Here is a 19,170-nt window from a genome sequence, read left to right as displayed (position 1 = left end):
ATAAATGCCTAATATTTATATTGTATTTAAAAACGAAAAAGAAACAGGTATTGTTTATGTGAAAGATCTTTATTTTCTTTTGAGAAATATTAAAACAAATTATTGTGCAGTTCACTAACACAATGAGCGCATGTTAGCGTTAACCTTATAAATAAAAGGCACTTCTGGCACAATCACGGTAAACTAATAGAGACAATTTGATAGTTATTTATCTTACAACCTTATAAAATTGCTCATTTCACATTGTTCTTTCAGTTTGCTTCAAAGAATTGTTGCATTTAAAAAAAGTCAAAGTCCCATCATGAAATGATTGACGTATTTTCATTTTTTTTTTGCTGTTAATAACATCGCCAGTGAATCACATCTAAGAGACCTTTTTAAATATTACCATTTATTTGTGTACTTCACAGTGTCATAGAAAGTGTTTTAAGTACCCAAACGTAAATGAAGTGGAACTCAGACATAAACCTCCTTTACAGGGGAATACAAGTTGGGTAAACCAGAGCTTTTTTGTTTTTATTGTTTATTATTTTTCAATGATTTTATTGTGCTATTATTTCTAATTATATAATTTTGTGAATTATATGATTTGTAAAGGAAGGTACAAAATTTTTTATAATTTTTTATTTTTTATAGTTTTTATAGAAAACAAGCATGATGTAATTTTTTTAGAAAATTTTTTAGAAAACAAGCATGATGTAATTTTTTAATAAAAATTTTTTAGAAAACAAGCATGATGTAATTTTTTAATAAAAATTATAATGTAAAGTTAGCTTCCCAATGCCAAGTCAAAATTAAATATGTTCTCTAAAGAACATTCACAAGTGCTCTCAATTTTTTCATAGACAGAGAATCACAAGTATCAGCTCACCTGATTAGAATAATTTTCTTATAAAGAAAAACGCCCTTCATATATCCTTTCACAAAGATGCCATTGTATGATTAATGTTGAAACTCAACTAAGCTAAACAATATTTAACAAATTTTGCACCCTGTGTTTTTTTATTTTAAATCTTAAAATTAAAAAATTATGAAACACTATAAAAAGTCATAAACTGAAAGCTATATTGACATTGTATCTTTCTTAATAAGCAAAATATTCTTTGACATAAACTATAATGGAAACATCACATTTTAACTACTGTTTTTTTAAAGTACACATGAATTATAGAATTTGGCTAGAATATTCTGATATGTAGTAAACGTAGAATTATTTCATATATAATCTGAAAAGTTCCAGGTGTAACTGACAGTGATTTTTTAAATGTAAACATTTCCTTTCCTTTGTGTAGTTGTGTTATTGTTCAATTAAAAAGAGAGTCATGTATGTATGACAATTAAATATTATTCCATTTCTAATTCTCTATATAGTCATGATAAGAATAACCAAAAACTGATGTCAGAATTACATTCTTGATTTATTTGAAAATGCAGGAAAAGTATTTAAAAACTATCAGCTATGCCTGAAATATTTCCTAAATTATTTTTGATTATCAATTGTAGCAACATGAGTAATTTCATGAAGACCTCTAGATGCTACATATAATACTTTATGGTGCACGGACTCTTTAATCAAAAGTTTCTGTTGTGCACATGTGCTGAAATAGAACTTCCCTGAGATGAACTATCTTGCTGGTCCATAGAAAAAACTCTGTAAAACTGTATTCAGATTTTAATCTGAATTATAATCTAATCTGACATTCACCCAAGATGAGTATTAATAGATTTTCATCATCAGTTGATTTGTACTAATACTTCTTTTCTGTGGACTATTTATACATTTATTACTCAACCAATGTAGTCAGATAACTTGTTGAAAATGAAACTTCAGAAACAGCTACTTTAGGAGATAATTTCAAGTATAAAAATCAGGAATCCTTTCTATGCTTTTAAGGTATACAAACATTTAACTACTTGAAAGATAAAGAAAGTGCATTTAAAAAGTCAAGAAGTTTCCCAAATATCCATGTTGCTCATGTCAGAAGAGTTTTACAATTTAAAAGATCAATCAGACAAGTGTTAATTAGCTTAAAGGATTTTTTTCTTTCATTCATATAACCAGGTAGGATCTCACTCACGTATTTGTAATTAGGAAGTCATTCACATTAAATAACTTCTTCTCATTGATTGATCTGTGAGATGCTGCTGAGATAATTTTCAGACTTCATTATAAAATTTGTCCACTCCTGACAAATGTCCTCCATGGAGAATTCTGCACCACCATATTCCAGAGGAAGAATGTCTGGGAAATGCTGAAGTAAGCTTTGTTTATAATTGTTCCCATGCATGTGAATCTGAAATAGCCAAAATGTTTTAGAAGATATGCCCTCAGTCTCTCACTAGATTACATATATTTCAAATGTAAAATCAACACCATAAAATAAGGTATTCTAATGACTTTCAAGATAGGAGAGCATGTATAATTGCTATGCCCTTTATTTCTCTGCTTATGTAAGAATTATACTTAAATTTCTATTGTGCTGCTTAGGAGTCTAACCATCTTGTTTTTTTTATATGTATTTGTATTTGCATATATAAGATTTATTAAAAGATATTCTGTCCTCTTTCAAAAATAGATTTTTAAAACTCTAAATAAAATCATTTTATACATTCTATTCCCTAATGTACAGGTGATTCTTAGCAAAATATCTGTTCTAGAGATGATAAAACTATACTACCTGGTATTAGTTCATATGAATTAGAAGCATTTATCAGCGCACACAGCTATGTATATGGGGAGTATTTTACGTGGTACAGTTGATGGATACTCTTGGCTAGGACAGAATTAAGAGACAATTGTTGATGGTTGAATACCTTAAGTTTTCAAATACTTAAACTATAAAAAGTGACCATATGATGCTATGAAATTAAAATAAAGACTTAAATCCGTCAACTAAAAGCACATCTTGCTAAAAATAAATCCCTTTTTCCACCTGGTAGGGTAAACTGTTCATCTATACAGTCAATGATCATTTAAAAGCAGGATATGCTTTTATACTATATGCTAGGATATGAGAACTGAAAAATGAAAGAAACAAGTTTCCTATACTCGGGAACCTGATTTCTTCTGAAATGTTTAAAAATATCATCAGCTAATGAAAATTCTATGATTTCCTCAGAAGGGGGCAAATAAAACATTCACAGGATAGTGCCAAAAAGTTGAAAGGGAGGAGAATGGCTTGATTGGGTCCCCATCTCTCTTACTTTGGCAAGTCTGTTTCATGTCAATTACCTTTCCCTGAAATACTCCACCTACCTTCTCAATTTTTAAATTTTTCTTTCTTTTTTGCTCATATTATCCTACTCATTAGGTTCAGTTTTTTGGTTTTGTTTTTATTTGTCCAGAATACAACCCAAAATAGAAATACTTATTTTTAGATCTTTCAGAGTTAAACAAAATGTGTCAGCTATTATCAATCTACACTGAGGGAAGACAAAAATGAGCCCCCCAAAATCGACTTTTCTAAAAATACTAACATGAAAAGTGGCCTTCTTCACAGGTGTGGTTCTTCTTGAATACAGATAGAAATTCCTACTGGGTAACTCTACAAATTATCTTTTATAGAGTAATGTAGAAAAGTGGTTGCCATTCTTGGGAATTTATTTATTTATTTATTTATTTATTTATTTATTTATTTCAAAGATTTTATTTATTTATTTGACAGAGAGAAATCACAAGTAAGCAGAGAGGCAGGCAGAGAGAGAGGAGGAAGCAGGCTCCCTGCTGAGCAGAAAGCCCGATGTGGGGCTCGAACCCAGGACCTGGGATCATGACCTGAGCCGAAGGCAGCGGCTTAAACCACTGAGCCACCCAGGCACCCCGCATTCTTGGGAATTTAAATTTTATTTTTAATACTTGAAAAATCCTAAGAGATATTAGATATTCACCTGAAATAAGGCTCCACAAGCTTTGCTTTAATTAATGTGACATTAAGTCACATACCTTGGGTACTGTGGTTTTCAGTTATGCATGTCTAATTTAAATACATTTTTTATTTGCACAGATAATACATTCATATAGCTATAAATCAAAACAAGATAAAAGATAAACAATGAAATGCCTTGGTCCCTACTCAAAACTCATCAACACCTCTACTCTATTACATATAGTTAGGTTGCTTTCTTGGATATCCGTTCAATGCAAATATAACTAGAGATTCTAACTTCTCCCCTTTTTATACATAAGGTAGCATACCATAAAAACTGTTCTTCCTTTTTTTATGTCACTTTACAAGCCATCATGAATATCTTACTGTATTCCATTGTGTTGATTTATCTGTTTATTTAGCAAGTTCCCTAATGACGAACACTTGGTGGTTTCTAGTCTTTCCTGCAATGAATCCTCTTGTATCTGTAATTTTTGTTTACATGCTTATATAGCCCTGGGATAAAATCCAAGAAGTGCAAAAGCTGTAATTTGGTAACTATTAGCACACTGCCCTTCATAGGGAATAGACCGTTTTGCACTTTCACCTCAATGAATGAGAGGTTGTTTCCCCCCACAGCCTAACTTAATTTTTCAAAATTAAAAAGGAATTTTAATTTATAAAAATGGTTTGTTAGATAATACTTAAAACACTGGGGAGGGGAGGTAATAATTCAATTCTTAAATAAGAAGGATTAGAACATTTGGTACAGAAGAACAATGACTTGAATATGTTTTACTTACCCGTTCCTTAATTTTTTCAGTCAGGAATGGTTTAATCATGGAAAAGACAGCATGGAAAATTATTGGCTCATTTATCAAATGGATACCACGAACTTTTAATGGAAAGGAATCCTTTTGAAAATAAAGAAAAAAATTGCTAATAACAAAGCATAAATCAATATATATTCCTATTGACCAGTCCCTTCTCTAAACACTTGCTACACTTAGTGCAGTACCTAAAGTGGGATTTTATTTTCAGAATTATTTATTCCATCAACACAATAGCCTACTTTGCAGTTCACAGTCACAAGATTAAGGAAAGATCTCTAAAAAAAAGTTTCACCTTATAGCTTAGGCAAAGTATTTTAAGAAACACTTGCATCTTTGTAAGTAAAACACAGAAAATATATTCTCCAATCACATATAAATGTTCTTTCAAAGAACCAATGAGTCATTTGGACATTTATATTTAACAAATTTCCCCTAATTTTTATTTTGAGTAAAAAATTAAAATTTCATGGAAGCTGAAGGAATAGTAAACACACACTTTTAAACTTTTGGCACAGGTATAGGTCTGTCACATCAAAGTAATATTGATTTATTTAGAAACTTTAAAAAGTTAAGAGTTTAAATAAAAAGCACATCATCAAAAGTTTTCTTATCCAAAATGTGTTAACATACAGATTTCTCCTGCCAAATTTCTTTCATGCAAAATTCTTTCTTTTCCCCCTATGCATAGCTTTTACAGATGTGTTATCAATTTGGAGATTATCCTTCCAGGATCTTTCTACGAATAATTTTATTTTAAAGATTTATTTATTTATTTATTTATTTGACAGACAGAGATCACAAGTAGGCAGAGAAGCAGGCAGAGAGAGAGAGAGGAGGAAGCAGGCCCCCCGCACAGCAGAGAGCCCGATGTGGGGCTCGATCCCAGGACCCTGGGATCATGACCTGAGCCGAAGGCAGAGGCCTTAACCCACTGAGCCACCCAGGTGCCCCGAATAATTTTATTTTAAACATAACTGCCAATACGCTTTCTAAATAATTTTCATCCTGTTTTGTTTCAGTAACAATACAATTTTGTACATACCATGAGTTTTATTTGTTTAATTGACAGAGAGATAGACAGCACAAGTAAGCACAACTGCAGGCAGAGGGAGAGAGAGAAGCAGGCTCTCTGCTGAGCAGGGAGCCTGATGTGGGGCTCAATCCCAGGACCCTGGAATCATGACCTGAGCTGAAGGCAGCCGTTTAACCAACTGAGCCACCCAGTTGCCTCCATATCATAAGTTTTAATATTATTGTGATAATCTATCAAATGGATATACCATAATTTTCCTATTTCTGGACAAATAAGCTATTTCTAATTTTCATCTATAAAAATTGATGCTATAAGTAACCATATTTATCTGAGCCAATTGTGGTTATAAACACAACTCTTACACTCAGATGACCTGACCTGAATTCTTGATTCACTACAAAATGTGTGTGTTTGGGCATTGCTATGTCATCCCTCTGACATAGTTAATCTGTAAAATGGAAAAAATAATAGCCATAGGCTTGTTTGGCCATTAAATGGTAATGCACTTGAGATACTTAGTGAAGTACCTGGGCCACAGTCAGCTACTATTGTCATTATATATGAAGTCTTTACTGTGTTTCAGATTATTCGCTGGTTAGGTCCCTGAAAGTAGATCTGGATCACTACTGGATCAAAGATGATGGTCATCTTAAAAAAAACCTTTTAATTTCTGAAAGAACTGTATGAATTTATACCTACCAAGAATGTAACATTTTATTGTACCATAGCTATAAATATTGTTTTGAGTCAATCTTTTAATTTAGGAAGAAAATTTGAGTAATAGAAAGAGAAAGTTACCATGTTATTATTTAAATGCATAAATTATTTGGCTACTAATTTTGAACATATTTTCAGTTTCTTGCAACATTCTTTCTTTTATGAATTAATAATACTTTACTTTCTCAACAATTATGATATGATCTCTCTGATAAGAGGCAGGGTGGAGGGGTTGTCGGGGATAGGGAAGGAAAAAATGAAACAAGATGGGATCAGGGAGGGAGACAAACCATGAGAGATTCTTAATCTCACAAAACAGAGGGTTACTGGGGCGAGGGGGTAGGGAGAGGATGGTTGGGTTATGGACATTGGGGAGGGTATGTGCTATAGTGAGTGCTGTGAGTTGTGTAAGACTGATGATTCCCAGACCTGTACCCCTGAAGCAAATAATACATATGTTAATTTAAAAAAAAAAAACACTTTACTTTCTCTTAGCATTACTGAATTCTATGTATCATTTTAAAATTATTTAATTTTCTAATAAATGTATTATTCTCTTGCTTTGTTGAATATATAACTAAATTTAAATCTACTATTTGGAATTAGTATCCCAAAGAGTTAAAATATACACTTACTGTAAGAACAGCAGCAATCTTCTTGGCTACGGATGGGGTAATTTGAAAAGCATGAGAAAACTGCCAGCCTTCTAGATCAAAGATAGCCTTGATACCATTCCGCTGAGTTTCTACCTCCTGTACAATAAGCTCGGATGTGATTAGACTTACACGAAAAACATCATAAGCTGTGAAAACTTTTGGGTCCCATTGTGCTAAAAAGAAAAAATTTTTAAATAACATATCTCAGTATAGTGTAAAGATTCAGGAAGATTTACAATGGGAAACTAACTCTTTTGAGACTTAAAAGATCAGTAGAAATAAAAACATGTACAAAGATCATGGATTAAATAATGGATTAAATTGGTGGTCCAAAAACATGTTCCTGCTTTTCCCTCCAACCTCAGATCCCTAGCGAAAAACAGATTTGTAAGAGCATCAGGGAGAAGAGATTGAATGCAGACTGGATTTGATTGCCAGATGAAGCTATAGCCCAAAACATTCAGGAGAGGGTTGTGGCTAAAGATGAAAATGTCCCCAGGTATGCTCCCAGCTCAGAAGTGTTAGAAATGGGAAAAGCAGGGGCTTTTGGATGATAAAGGATTATAAAGAGTAACTAGGGCCCCACAGTAACCAAAGAGGTTGCTAAGGGAAATGGTTGAAGAACAAATGGGCAGGCTCATGTGTCAGACACCCCTCCGTGACAGTAGCACATAGCTGCCATGTCTGTACAGGCCAGAACTGTAAGTGTGGGCTTTGGAAAAGAGCCAGAGAAGCACTCCCATAGAGGCCCATACCCAGGAGAAACAACAAAAGATTAGTGACATTCCTGTCGTCTCCCCTCCCCCCACCATCCCTGGACAGGCCAGGGCAAGCAGAAATGACAGGAATGGACAGGCAAACAGGTGATCTTAAAAGAAGATACACATGCACTAAGTATTATAACATTTTAAAAATTACTAAGAAGTGGGGAATCACACTCAACAAAGGCGCTAAAACCTAAGAGAACAGTTAATACAGCAAGAGACATTAAAAAGAAGCAAAATAGTTTCAATGAGGGAAGAAAAAGGTAATGTAGGCTATTATTATAAGAACTGGTTATTATTTAAAAGAATCAGTTGAGATTTTGTAAATAAAAAGATGATAATTCAAGCAAATCTCAGTCAATGGGACAAACTCAGAAAAGACATAACCCATGATTGCGTAATGGTTTGGAATACAAGCTGAGGAATTCTCTGAAAAGAGCCAGGAGTTGGTAAGTATGCATCAAAAGACTCATGCAGCTAGAGACATGTAGAAACCAGAGTTTCAACATCCAAATAATTAGAGTTCTGAAAGATAATAATGCAGAGAATAGGGAAGAGGGGAAAGAGGAATAACAGTAGAGAAAAATGGTCCAGAGCTGAAAAAAAAATGCAAGTCTTCATGCTGGAGATTCCAAGGAGTGCCTAAGAAGACAATGTGAAAGGGGGAAAAAAAAAAAGATTCATGATTAAGTAATGGTAGTTTCAAAATACCAAAGTTTCTGGCTTGGACAACTGGGTAGAATGGTGGTACCACTTACTGAGATAGGAAACAGTGGAAGAGAAATGTTTTGGGAGGAAAAGATCGTAAGTAGTTTTGGACATGTAAAAATGGTGACTGAGAGATATCCAGTTGGACACAGTTGGAATAGGGTGCTGCTCGTATGGATCCCTGGGGACAGGAGATGGTGCGGTGAAGACAGAAATCTGAGAGTTGTTTGTGCTTGTACGACAGCCTGCGACTGGGATTATTTTAGGTCTATATAGAAAGTAGCATGAGAAGAGGAAGCTGAGACCAGTGCGGGAAAGAATTTCAGAATTGTAATGGTGGTAGAACAGGTGATGCCGACAAAGGAGACTCTGACCCTTAATAGATTTAAATGTTGGTTGGGGAGTGTCTACCAGTAAGGAAAAAATTGAACATAGAAAAGAATCAGAAGTATTCCCAGAATCAGAAGTATTCCTAGAAAGGCACAATGGGTTTGCCCTTTGCTTTTTAAGAGCGTCAGCTGCCTGGTAAAAATTTGAGTAATCAATTCATGGATAACACAGCTCAAATATACTATACTACTTCAGACCTTGGCAGAAAGCTACAATGGTGAAAAATATGAACAGAACAACTGAAAATCTGCAGTCAAGAAAATAGTTACTGGCCTAAATTCCTGAGCTCACCAACATAGTTGTCTAGACGTGTGCTGTCTGATGGGGTAGCCATTAGCCATGTGTGGCTATTGAAATTTAAACTAATTAACATTAAATAAAATTAAAAATTCAGTTTCTTAGTTGCAAAAGCCACATTTCAAGTGCTCAACAGCCACATATAACTAATGGCTATTGGAGAACAGTTTCATCATCATGGAAAATTCTATTGGATAGCACTGGTCTAGACTCTAAGCTCCTTTAAGGCAAAAGAAAAACATGCCTTAACTTCTTAATTCCTTTTCCAGCATCTATGTAATATTTATTGAGTGCTTATCATACATCAGGTAATGCTCTTATTTCATGTGTATCCCACGATGTAATGCTCACAGCAACCCTATGAGATAGGTTTTTACTATGCCTGTTTGATAGAAGAGAAACTGGGGTTACAGGTACATAGAGCTGCCCATGTATTTAGAACAGAGCAGAGCTGCAGTTCCAACCCGGGTGTAGAACTTGTATTCCTAAGAACTAAGCCAGAGTCAAAGCTTAAGACTCACTGTTAAATGTTATTTTTGCTGCTGCAGTATAATAGTCTCAAAAGGCATAAAATTATATCCTCTGGTTTGTAGGCAAATAATGGCAAAAACTGAGTTTCACCTTGTTTTGTCCTGATGGACCAGAGAAAAAGGCTCTGTGCATTTTCTCTCTGCTTTCACTGCAGAGATGGTACCTAGGGAAAGGTGGTTATGCTAACATTCCACCGGGAACCTCTACCACAGTTTCCTTTTTTTAGTTTTGTCCATTAATTCAATCACATTTAGAAAATTAATGAATCTTTATCCTACCCTTTCCTTTTACTCCTAAACCTCTTCTGAGTTTTCCCTTTTCATCCTAGAATAATATCTTATTCTACATAACACACAGGAAATTTGCTGCATGCCCTTCTGTTCTGGCCATCACTAACCTATGTGTTTTCTTTTTTCTTTTATTTAAGATTTTATTTATTTGACAAAGAGAGAGAAAGCACAAGCAGGTGGAGTGGCAGGCAGAGGGAGAGGGAGGAGCAGGCTCTCTGCCAATCGAGAAGCCTAATGTGGAGCTCGATCTCTGGACCCTGGGATCATGACCAGAGCTGAAGGCAGAAGCGTAACCGACTGAGCCACCCAGGCACCCCAACCTACATGTTTTCTTGATTTTAAAATCTCTTTTAGTTAAAGGGTATACTTAAATGTTAATGTACCACAAGAAACCCTCTCTCTAAGCAATAGAAGACAATTGATGCAGTGTTAAGATATGTATGTATTTATTTACTTATTCATAAAGCTTTTATTTTTTTTTAAAGATTTTATTTTATTTATTTGAGAGAGAGAGATCACAAGTAGACAGAAAGGCAGGCAGAGAGAGAGAGATAGAGAGAGAGAGGGAAGCAGGCTCCCTGCTGAGCAGAGAGCCCGATGCGGGACTCGATCCCAGGACCCTGAGATCATGACCTGAGCCGAAGGTAGCGGCTTAACCCACTGAGCCACCCAGGCGCCCAAGCTTTTATTTTTAAATAATCTCTATACCCAATGTGGGGCTCAAACTCACAACCCTGAGATCAAGAATCACACATTCCACTGTCTGAGCTGGCCAGGTGCCCCCAGTGTTAAGGAATTTATGATCAAAGGAGCACGCTTGCTCTTTCACTGTCCAGGTATCACTTTTACTTGCCCCAGGTAATTTATGAACAAGCTTGAAAAAACTCCAGCCAGCCAGTACAGAGCCAGGACACTTGCAGAAAAAGTCCCCTGATGGTTTTAGTGTTATGTTCCTGGAAACTTCCAGTGGCCCAGATAAAATATAAGATGCCTTGTTACAGCTGAATTTCAGATAAACAACAAATAATTTTTTAGTATGTATAGGGCATACTTACACTGAAAAATTATACCCTGTTTATCTGAAATTCAAATTCAAGCTGGACATACCATATTGTCATACAATCTATGTTTACTCACTATATAAAACATAGATACTATCTTTCCTTGGGCCACTCCTCCTCTAAAGAACTTGAGGAACCTCGTTCATCATCCTGGAAGACTGATAGGGCAACGAAAGGATAGGGCAGACATTGTGTTGTCTGTTTTATGGACAATGACTTCATGACTGATCTAACTGTATTTGACACATAAGCTGAAGCAAACAACAGGAATCATTCTACTTGGTCTTCTGGTACCCTAAAGAAATAAATGCAGAGCCTTCTTGCAAGGTCATAAACAGTTGAGTTAGAGGCATGTATCTTATCTATAATCAGGTAGGAAAAGCAAGTCTATAAATATTCTAAAGCTCCCTAGAATATTTACAGATGTAAATTTACATCTTTGTAAATTTACAAAGATAGTTATCTTTGTCCTTTCTGCTAGGCCACGAGAGGATGCTGGGAGCAGCGTGAGTTCTTCTTCATTACACGCCATTTTTAATCAGACTCAGGCCGAGGGAAGGGGCAGTCACCAACCTATAGGAAACACTAGGAAGGCCTGATGGTGAAAAGAGGAAGCTGTGACAAGAGGGGTATGTGGAATACAGTGTCTTCGGCACTACCCAGGGATGCCGCTTTCCCACTGGACCTTCCCCCATTCCAGAGAATGAGCCCCTGGCTCCTCAGCCCTGGGTCTTATCCAAATAGCCATCACTCACTCCAGAAATATTTACTAAATACCTACCATGTGCTAGGTCCTGGTTTCAGTGTTAGGATACAGTGAACAGAACAGACAAAATCCATGCTCTCGTGGAGCTTGTGTTATTATGGTTCAGAATTCTTATTGGTTTCCTACTAAGCATTTTCTAAACACTTCACCTTGATCTTTTTCACCTCCCCCTCTGCCCATATTTCTCTACTCTGTTTTCTTTCTCTCTTATTTTATACAGCTGACTGTGTGGAAGAATGGAAGCAAGATTTTCACTGGTTTCTAATTTTCTCACAATTGCCATTTTATTTTTTTAAGGGACATTATAATCTAAATTAAATCTAAGTTAAAACCTGAAAAGCCAAATTCTTAAATATTGACTCCTAGACCTTTCAATATGGCATCAAAAAAAAGAAAGAAAAAGGAAAGCAGCGCTGTATATGACTTACCAATTCTGTAAATCAGAACTTTGCTGCCAGTGGGGTCTCTGGCTCGCAAGACTCCAAGATAACCAGCCTTCAGAAGACCAAGAATACTTCGAGGGCACAGATCTGCACTTATTTCTGGACATTCTGCTCTCCACTTATAATAGTTTTTCAGTAACTGGAAAATAAAATAAAAATTGTCTACATAGGGCATACATGGTAAGCACTTATAAAAATGGAAGCAAAGCTCTGGCATTACGAAGGGCCCTTACCATCCGTTATGTCAGGATTTTAATCTGGGGTATTTTTCTTTCTTTCCTTTTTTTTTAGTTGTAAAATCTTAAGTTCCCTTCGGCAAGGATCTCAGGTGCTAAGACTTCATCACAAATTCAAAGCTGAGTAATTTTGATTTGTCCCCTATGGTTGGTAGTCTCCAAAGATAGCTACCAATAATACCTCCCCTCCTGGTAGACACACACCATTTGTCCCGTTACGGATGGGATCCAGTTGATTCCTCCCCTCAGAATCTGGGCCGGCCTTACATTTCGCTTCAGCAGAAGTGACACTTTGCTAGTGTAGGAAGGCTGGGACTTTCTGCGTTTGCTTTTGGGGACCCAGAAACCACCTAAGAATAAGATTACTAATTAGTCTGTGTGGAAAGAGGCACTGGACAACCAGAGCCCATCTTAGTCTGGTCTCTGCCAAGTTCCCTTCTGATGCAATGTGGATCACAGATGAGCCATCCCCAATCAGCCCTGACCAAATGAAAGAATCACAGACAAATAAATAGTTGTGGTTTAAGCCACTAAATTGGGGGTGATTTGTTACTCACTAATAGAAAACGGAAACATCCACCTTTAGTCCGTTCTGAAATAAGGAAAAATAGAAATCAAACGAATTAGCGCTACAAATATTTTTGGAGCATCTACAATGTTCTATACACTGGGTAGGCACTTGGGTTACAGCCATGAGCAGAATAAAATGCCTGCTCTCATTGGGGCTGACCCGCTGGTGACAACTGGGTCACCCAGGCCATGTTACGTAATGAAAAATTAAATCACCAGGCTGCTTCGTCAGAAAAGCCTTGACTCTACTACATATCACCTGTGTGATGTTGGGTAAATATTTAACTCCTTTCTGTCTTATTTCCCCCCTATCTGCCTTGTGGGCTTAAGCATAAAGCATCCCTGGGCATAATGAGTGGTAGTTACCACTGCTATTGCTGTAATAGGAAGGTTATTTGGGTTTATTGCTCATCTGTCTATCTTAGCGCAGGATTATGTTGAGGAGAACTTGAATTTTTTTTTGCTTCATTTTCTTTCCTACAAAAAAGAGCTAAATCAAAGGTGCAAAAGAACATCTCTGTACCATTGTTATACTTTCTACTAATAGGAAAACAACAAAAATCAACTTTGTTAGTTGTGGTATGCATTCTGAGTGGAACAGTATGCCCAGATAGTAGGTCTTGGTAAAGTATGGTCTGAAGGAATCCTGTTGTCTTTTCATTCTAAAAGAACCACCAATAATGGTTACTCTGCATTTACAATTAATACAGATATTGCCAGTATCTTGGAGAATACTAAAATCAAATTATGCATTTAAAGTCTATTATGGTTTAATTTTCCTCTTCAAAATATTTAGCATTCTCAATTTTTGTAACATGACAATATGTTTGAGGGTTTTTTTTGTTTTGTTTTAAAGATTTATTTAATTATTTTGAGAGAGAGAGCATAAGCAAGAGGGGGGGCAGAGGGAGAAGGAAAGAGAATCTCCAGCAAACTCCACACTAAGGGCAGAGCCTGAGGGAGTCCTCCATCTCACAATCCTGAGATAAAGACCTGAGCTGAAACCAGTGTCAGATGCTTAACCAACAATGCCATCCAGGTGCCCCAACAATATGTCTATTTTGAGTTCAAAGAGGTCTACTAGTGGGGTGCCTGGGTGGCTCAGTGGGTTAAGCCTCTGCCTTCGGCTCAGGTCATGATTCCAGGGTCCTGGGATTGAGCCCCGTATCAGGCTCTCTGCTCAGTGGGGAGCCTGCTTCCTCTTCTCTCTCTCTCTCTCTTTCTCTCTACTTGTAATCTCTCCTTGTCAAATAAATAAATAAAATCTTAAAAAAAAAAAGAGGTCTACTAGCAATGGGGAATGGAAGTTTAGATGAAAGGAAGGGACGAATTTCATATTTGAGACTCACTGAAATAAACATGACAGATGTAATCACAAAGTAGTAATGACCCGGAGGAGAAACTACAAATACAAATTTTAAAAGGCAAGCAGAGGGTGAAATTCCAAACGTGGGACACCGGTAATGGCCTGAAGAAAGAGAAAAGCTGACTGGACTGGAGGAGGAGCGACACCATGGTGCACAGAAGGGAGGAAAAAATTATTTGTGCCGCCTGCCCCCTCTCCTCTCTCTCTCTCCCCAATGTTGTCTTTCTAACTTTCTCAATCTCTGTTTTTCTCCCTCTCATTTCTTCATTTAATAAACTTCTCTGAACTCTTTTTAAAAAGAGAATGTTGCCATGGGTTAAATAAAACTGCAAGGTAGGAAAGAAAAAAGTCCCTATATTAGCCAACAAAGAAATAATTGGTGACCTAAATAGCAATTTCCAAAAGGAGAAAGAACAAAAGGCACATTGTAGATTCTGATATATTCATTCTACTCTATGAGTATCTCCTCCTCCTCCTGTCTGAGGGCATCAGAATAAGTGTAAAAAGAATGTTACAGTGCTCATTACTTTGATAGTTCCCTCAGATATGAAAAGTCTTTTTAATTCAAGCAAAACGCTAGAAGCAGCGTATTAGCTCTTATATAAAAGTGACGATTTTAATTTCCCATGGAATCATACAAGTCGGAGCTTCATTAAAAGGGATCTTTTAGGTGACAAGCGGGGTCCTAAGCTTATTCATCTCTGCAGAATGCTGGGCACCCAGGAGATAGGTACAAGTATTGAATGAAAGAATAAACTAACGCATGAGTAAACCAGTCAAATTCACATACTTGAAAAACTGACTTTTTCTTAAAAATGCACAAATCACTCTCCCGCCTTTGACATTTAAGTTTCGCAAATTGAAATACCTAAACCTGGATCTTTGATCGTTACGTTTCTGCAGGCAAATAAACTCAAAATTCGGCTGACATAAATAAGTTATATAAATGACATAAATTGCTACTGAGCAATTCTCAAATCATCAAAAGTCCACAACTACAAAAAAAATTGGCAGCAAGGGAACATTCTTTACTGGAAGGCACCTGTTTTTGCCATAGTTAGGAATAAATAAATGTAAAAAGTTAGGATTTGTTTTAACTATGCTTTGTAATAGAGTCAGTTTCTTCTCACATTTTTCATGTACTTTCAAACAAAATAGCAACTATAGCTGTGCTGCCTTTACAGGGTTTAATGGCGCCATTTCAATTCCTTCTCACAACCAGTCTGAGAGGTAACGATTGTTACTCCATTTTACGGATAAGACTACTAAAGCTCAGGGAAATTACACATTTGTTTAAGGGCAGTAACTCTCAGGAGCAGGGTCACTGGGACTGACAGGTGATATGATCAATTTTACACTGAAACTGACACAGTCACTGAAACTGACATGTGATACGATAAATTTTACAAAAGAAGCTACAGTAAGAGTCAGATTTTTTAAAGCTTCCAAGACTTCAGGGAAACCGTAAAAATAATTAAAGGATTAAAAAACCAAAAATCAAAAAACTCGCCACATGGAGCAAAAACATAGGGAACTGAACTAGTCACTTATAAAAGACAGATATTCACAGGAATCTGTAGGACACATTGAGGTTAACATTGGCAGTTTTATGTTCATTGTTTTGAATGGAAGAAGCAAGTACAGTATACTTGTGAGAACAGGCTTTGCACAGTTCAACCTAAGTTCAAATCCCTCCTTTACCAATTTACCTGATTTTGGACTAGAAACTGCATCTCAGTTTCTTCTAAAACGAGATAATAATTAACTAATCCACACAAACACTATTTACCCAATAATTGGTGCTCTATAAACTTTTAGAATCATAAAAACTTCATTAATTCACTATAACTTCAAATACAAAAACTAGAATAATGAGAAATTGCATTGTAACTGAGGGGCTTATCAAGCTTTCTTCACATACTAAATCTATAGGGCTTTTCTATTATAAATAAGGGAGTTTGAGTTGAATTATCTGCCTTTATGGAGGAAATTGAAAAAAAAAAAAAAGTTTCACACTCTAAGCCTTTCCTTTTCCTTTCCACTTGGCAGGAAAGTAAGGCAAAGAGTTCACAGACAGAAACTTGATCCCTATCCAGGGGATTTAGACAGTCTTGCTAGCCAATTCCTCAAGGACATGGTGAAATGAAAACAATTCAGGAAAACAAAGAATACAGAAAACAATACGTATATAACAGTTTCTGGAGGTAAATTTTATTTCTTCTTGTGTTTAAACATTTCTTTTGAAAAGCAGCTAAAATGAAAGCAGCAAATCACACACTTTTTTATTATTAGTGATCTCTACGCATTAATATGTTTCATTTAAACTGCACTCCTCATAGGACCTAAGATTGTCTTTATATTCAGCAATTGCTGAGTAAATATTAGTTTATTACCCATGATGCTGGGATACCTGAGTAACCATTTGACAAAACAAAAATAAAGCCAGATTCCTATTTCATTCCTAACATCAAAATAAATCTCAGTAGGTTAGCAACTCCAACATTCAAAAGAGAAGTCATAAATTACTAGAGAAAATTTTGGAGAGGAGAAAAGCTTTTAAAACAATCAGAAACCATCAAAGAGCAATCTAATCGATATATGTGATTACATAAAAATGTTTAAATTCTGCACAGAAAAAAAAAACCAGTACAAACAATGTCAAAAGATATCAAACTAGGGCAAAGTCTTATTTAATACATAAAGATACTTTATGAATAAAAATGTATATGTATATTTTTGTGAACAAAATGCAAGAAAATTAACAAATGGTAAAAACAGCTAACTGGAAAATAATTTAAAATATATTTGAAAAATATGGAAGATGATTAACCTCACTTATAATTAAACAATTAAACAAATGCATATTGTAATGAGAACCAATTTCTTGCCAAACGGGTTGACACAGATCATAAGGTTTGATAGTACAGTGTAGGTGATAATATGGAGAAAAAGGCACCATTTTGTAATACAAAAGTGATAAAATTAGTGCAAATACTTTGAAGGAGAGTTATATTCATCACCCCTGAAAATGCATACCTCACTTCATCCAGGAACTTCACAGGTTGAACTTATAAGGATATAATCCTATTTTTGCACAAAGACAAATGTATACATACTACAATATCTAGTCAGTAATAGAAGAAGCCCCACTTGTTTTGTTTACTGTATCTTGCGTACTGCCAGGCAAATTTTAAGAGTTCAAAAAATAATCATTGAACGAAGGAATGAACAGCATATATGGGCATTGCCATTGGTGAGGATAACTCTTCTATCTAATAATGGGGGACTGGTTAATACATTTTGATATAATAAATCCACACACTGGAATAGTACACACACACCCCAAAAAGAATAAGATGTATGCCCACATACTGAACGAAGCTCATCTCTATGATAAATTAGGTAAAAACAAAAAACAGATAAACAAGGCCAAATGTAAAACACATACATATGCTTGTGTGAACACAGACTAATCTAGAAAGATCAACAGGTACAGTAATTGCTTCTGGGTAGATGACCAGCAAAATGAAGGTTTGGGGTGGGGAACTTCTCTCCTTTATTAAGTTCTTTTAGAAATTTACTTTGCACCCTTTACTGTTTATGATTTTTTTAATCACTCACGCTCTAGAGCACAGTTCCAGTGTTTGGGGTCAACTGGGCCGTCACCCCAGAGCGCTCCAGATTTTTCCAGGTTTCGCGTTTCCATGACTCAGAGAAACTGGAAGGACCGGCGCGGGATTTCTCAGAACACTTGCAGCCACCGCCCACCGCCGGGTGCTTTAGGGGCGCGCACCCTCCCCAGGTTCGGCAGGCAACTCGGCATTTCCCAGAGGTCTGGCCATGCCTCTGGTCCCCAGCCCTGCCGGCGCGCGGGGAAAATGCCGCGGGGAAGCGCGCTTACCCGCCAGGCCAGGTCGAGGTCGAAGTCCCGGGCGCGCAGGAACCGCAGCAGGAAGGAGTCGGTGAGTGGCAGAGGCGTCGGCGGAGCGCCCGCCGCCCGGGCCCGGCGCCGCAGCTCCGCCAGGCTGGGCTGCAGCAGCGGGGAGTGGTCGGGCAGCGCGCTAAGCTGCAGCCCCGCCGCTGTTCCCGTCCGCATCTCTGCCATGCCCGTCCCACGCTGTCGGCCGCCCTCATCGGGGCGCCGGGGAAAAGCGGGGACTCCGCGCCACCCTCCGGCCCCTCCTCTGGTGGAGGCTGCCCAGCGCACACCCCCGCTCCCGCCCCGCCGGGCCGCGACCCGCCTCTCACACCCGCGAGTGGGTGGGCGGGCGCCTGAAGCCACGTGGGATCCCCTCGGTGCTACTCCTTCTGGAAACCCTGGGTGGTTAAGCCGAGCCTTTCTCCGGTTGAGGGAAGTCCTGGTGTTCACTGCCAAGGGGAAGATGTCAGAAAGTTTGTTTGCCTACACTGATAGAGATTAGTTGGGGCATTTTTCACGCACACACACACACACACACACTCTCTCTCTCTCTCTCTCTCTCTCTGTGTCTCTCTCTCTGCTAGAAAATTTTTTTCTGTCTTACACACACACACACTCTCTCTCTCTCTCTCTCTCTCTCTGTGTCTCTCTCTCTCTGCTAGAAAAATTTTTTCTGTCTTACACACACACATACACACACACACACACACACACACTCCCTCTC

The 19,170-nt window shown here is 37.1% G+C and overlaps 1 protein-coding gene across 1 annotated transcript; it reads right to left on the bottom strand.

The window, feature by feature from the left end:
- Positions 1-50: 50 nt before the first annotated feature.
- On the bottom strand, positions 51-18,835 carry TTPA (alpha tocopherol transfer protein). The gene is made up of 5 exons (XM_047726525.1): positions 18,429-18,835; positions 12,341-12,494; positions 7,085-7,278; positions 4,670-4,780; positions 51-2,294 (listed from the first exon to the last, which is right to left on the bottom strand). Exons 1-5 carry the CDS (start codon positions 18,630-18,632, stop codon positions 2,121-2,123), a joined length of 837 nt encoding a protein of 278 aa, XP_047582481.1. The 5' UTR covers positions 18,633-18,835; the 3' UTR covers positions 51-2,120.
- Positions 18,836-19,170: the final 335 nt, after the last annotated feature.

The sequence above is a fragment of the Lutra lutra genome, chromosome 4 (assembly GCF_902655055.1).
Source record: "Lutra lutra chromosome 4, mLutLut1.2, whole genome shotgun sequence".
Classification (NCBI taxonomy): Eukaryota; Metazoa; Chordata; class Mammalia; order Carnivora; family Mustelidae; genus Lutra; species Lutra lutra.
This window is presented reverse-complemented; position numbering and strand designations above follow the sequence as displayed.